Raw genomic sequence first — 3,146 nt, forward strand, 5'->3', positions numbered from 1 at the left:
AGGTGTAGCGTAGGAGCCGACCTAGAGCCAGATTGCTACTGTCATAAAGATGTCAGCGAGATATACAATCCTAAAGACATTTTCTTGAAAAACATTGAGAAATGACAATTGAATGAACCAAAGCTGTTGAGCTTGTTTAATGGTTTGTTAAAGAGGAATAGTTAAGTTTAACTAATTTTGAAAAGAAGTTTGATTGTTAGTCACCTAAACATTTCAAAACTATATTAATGAATACTTCAGAAAGAAAAAATCTTTAAGTTAATTCAAACTCACGCTGTATAGTGATGTTGACGGCGTTGCTGATCTGTCCTGTATCAGACTCACACCAGTACACTCCACTAACCCAGGAACGGTCTATGTTGCATGTGAATCCATTCATTTTCCCAAAGATAGAACAGTCAATCACAGAGCTATGTTCAGTAAACCTCTTCACTCTCCATTTAGTGGAGTTTCCCTTACAGCTCAGTGACAGAGACTCTTTGTAAAAGTGCTGCGATCTGTCAGGACTCACTGTGAGAGACGCTGCTGGATGAACATCTGAAAAACATCATTTAGTGAAAAGCAATGTATAAAAGTAAGATTTAGAAGACCATAATGAAAACAGATGTTTTTTTTAATTGTGTTTTAGCATTTAAGTTGTTGGTGAATAAAATCTAAAGATCACACCAACACAGGTATATTTTCAGTTAAAAAGACCACAGTGAAAGCTTTTAGGTTTACTGTGGATTTAATCTTTTTCAGTGTTGAAGTTTAAACGTTTCTCTTCCTTTTAACACAGCTGATGCACCATGGGGTACCTTTATGTAAAGTAGTAATATCAAAATAGACAAATGCCCCATTACAACTAAATGTCCTGTACTTTAGGGTTCAGGGGAAAGAGAGAAGTAAACAAGCAAATGTGAAAAGAAGGTATTAAGAAAAGCCAAATCAGGAAAGAAAAGGAAGGAAGGAAGGGATGAATGGAAGGAAATAAGGTAAAAAAATAGGAAGTATTTCAACATTACACTACAGCATATATATTTAGGTAAATGTATTTGTTTATTTTCCAGATCTGGCCATTGTTGGCATGTCTTTAAATTAAACACATCTTAAAAATTTAAACTATTATCATGAGCACTTGTGGTATCAATTTAAAAATGTAATGTGTTAGCCTTACAATATGGGGTCATGTATTTCCAAAGTCAGAGGGTTTCAATAAATGTGTAAAAAACTGTTGATTGTGTCAGGATGAAAAGGGGGTCTGGAGATTCACTCGTTAAAGTTCAGTTCAGCAGAAAAATTCTGTTTTAGAGACATGTGACCTGACGCTGGAGTGAAGGAAAAAGTCACCACAATAAGTACATTACATTTAGTTAGTAAGAATGGAAAAGGTCAAACTAACCTCCAGACCAGACAAACATCGGTTCACTGTAACTAGTGTAAAACACTGGGTCTCCTCTTGCAGCTCTGCACACATATCCTGCTGTGTTTGTCTGTCCATCAACGATGTAGGACTCCTGTTCAGTCCCGGTGGTGCTGCCAGGTAGCAGCTCATAGCTGTAGGAGATGTCTGACAGATCAGGAACAGCCTTATACCAGCAGAACCTCCATCCTGCAGACGGATCTTTAACACTGCAGCTCAGAGTTACTGAGGCTCCAGGACTCAGCCATGATGGAGACACAGTGAGGACAGGCCAGTCTGCCGGAAAGAGATTTAACAGAATTAAAACAAATTGTTGGTGGATTGCATGTATCCTACATATTTCCCTATCTCCTAATACAACCTACAAATGTGAAAATGCACTGTACTGTATTTCTTTACATTCAGCAAAATGAAATAATATGGCTGATGACTTACTGTCAGATACTCTCAATGTGAAAGCATCACTCCACTCCGTTGCAGCCTGTTCACCTTTCAGTCTGCCCAAACACCTGTAGTCTCCACTGTGTGATGACCGAGCATTTCTAATCATGTATTCCTTTTGTTTTTGATGTTTGTTGTTGCTGGATGTCCTCCATTCATACTCCCACTCAGTGTCTCCTCCATCCTCAATGTCACATTTAAGAGTGATTGTCTCTCCAGCGTATATCTCAGGCCAGATGTGTTGCAGAGTCACAACGGCTCTGTACGTGACTGTTCATGATCAACATACCACACATGAAAAACATTAGAGAAGGTTAAACATCAAGGGTAACATTCTTAGTTTGTATTCATAAACACGCAATGTATTTATTCTGCATTTTGTAGTCCATATCATTTTACCAACTATTTGCTTTACCGACTGGATCGCTGTACTCTGTGTAGTAAACAGGCTCTCCTCTTCCTCCTCTGCACCTGTAGACTCCTGCTACTGAGACACGGATCATTTCATTTGAGACAACATCTTGTGTGGTCACTGGTTCAGAAGTTTTCTGTCCTCTAAACCAGAAGTAGTAGTTCCAACCAGATGATGAGGATGAGGATGATGATGATGATGATGATGATGATGATGATGAGGAGGAGGATGATGATGATGATGATGTTGATGATGGGTTCACAGAGCAGGTCAGGGTCCCTTTGCCCCCTTCAACGTTCTTGCTCAGTCGGGCCTTTGGTTGTGCTGTTTCATTTAGAACAAAGACATAAAAAGTAGTCATTATTGTTCCTGTGAGTTAGTCTAGTTTAAAAGATAATTCAAATAAATAATATTTCCATGCAGCATTCTTGGTGGTGCAACAGCTGAATGTGGGAAATAATACAGAACCACTTATGTGGTATAGTAAACTGATGGAAATCAATGACAACTAGGTTATCACACTTATTAACCACTTTAGGTGTTGGTAAAATCAACATGACATGAAAACAAGTGAGAACAAAGACACTTTTAATGATAATCTAAACTCAACCTTCTCTTTTTCCCTTTGTTTTATCCAGAGAAATCTTCACTTTGCTTCTCTCTTGGAATGCCTGCCTTTGTATAAAAACTACCTACGTTCCATTTTCAGTTTTATTGGTTCGGATTCTTCGCTCTCAAATTTACACATGTAAGAGCTCCCATCTGATTTTACTTGAACTGTGTTTTTTGATATTATCAGTGGCTGATGGTTTGTGTCTATTTGAATAGGTAATCTGTCTTTGTAGAAGACAGCATTCTTCTCCTCTGTCTGAGTACGATGTCTACAGCGCA

General features: G+C 38.3%; 1 protein-coding gene across 3 annotated transcripts in view; it reads right to left on the reverse strand.

The window, feature by feature from the left end:
• The window catches only part of LOC116706950 (Fc receptor-like protein 5), a 10,264-nt gene that overhangs the window by 3,346 nt on the left and 3,772 nt on the right, over window positions 1-3,146 (reverse strand). For 2 of the 3 annotated variants that reach the window (XM_032544020.1, XM_032544022.1), the window contains 5 exons: window positions 2,952-3,146; window positions 2,259-2,579; window positions 1,838-2,113; window positions 1,382-1,678; window positions 274-537 (listed from right to left, as the gene is read on the reverse strand). The exon at window positions 2,952-3,146 is cut by the window's right edge and continues 60 nt beyond it. In XM_032544020.1, coding sequence (XP_032399911.1) covers window positions 274-537; window positions 1,382-1,678; window positions 1,838-2,113; window positions 2,259-2,579; window positions 2,952-3,146 — 1,353 coding nt within the window. The remainder of the gene's footprint in view (window positions 1-273; window positions 538-1,381; window positions 1,679-1,837; window positions 2,114-2,258; window positions 2,580-2,951) is intronic. The other variant, XM_032544023.1, reaches the window with a different exon arrangement.

This window comes from Etheostoma spectabile, chromosome 19 (assembly GCF_008692095.1).
Source record: "Etheostoma spectabile isolate EspeVRDwgs_2016 chromosome 19, UIUC_Espe_1.0, whole genome shotgun sequence".
Lineage (NCBI taxonomy): Eukaryota > Metazoa > Chordata > Actinopteri > Perciformes > Percidae > Etheostoma > Etheostoma spectabile.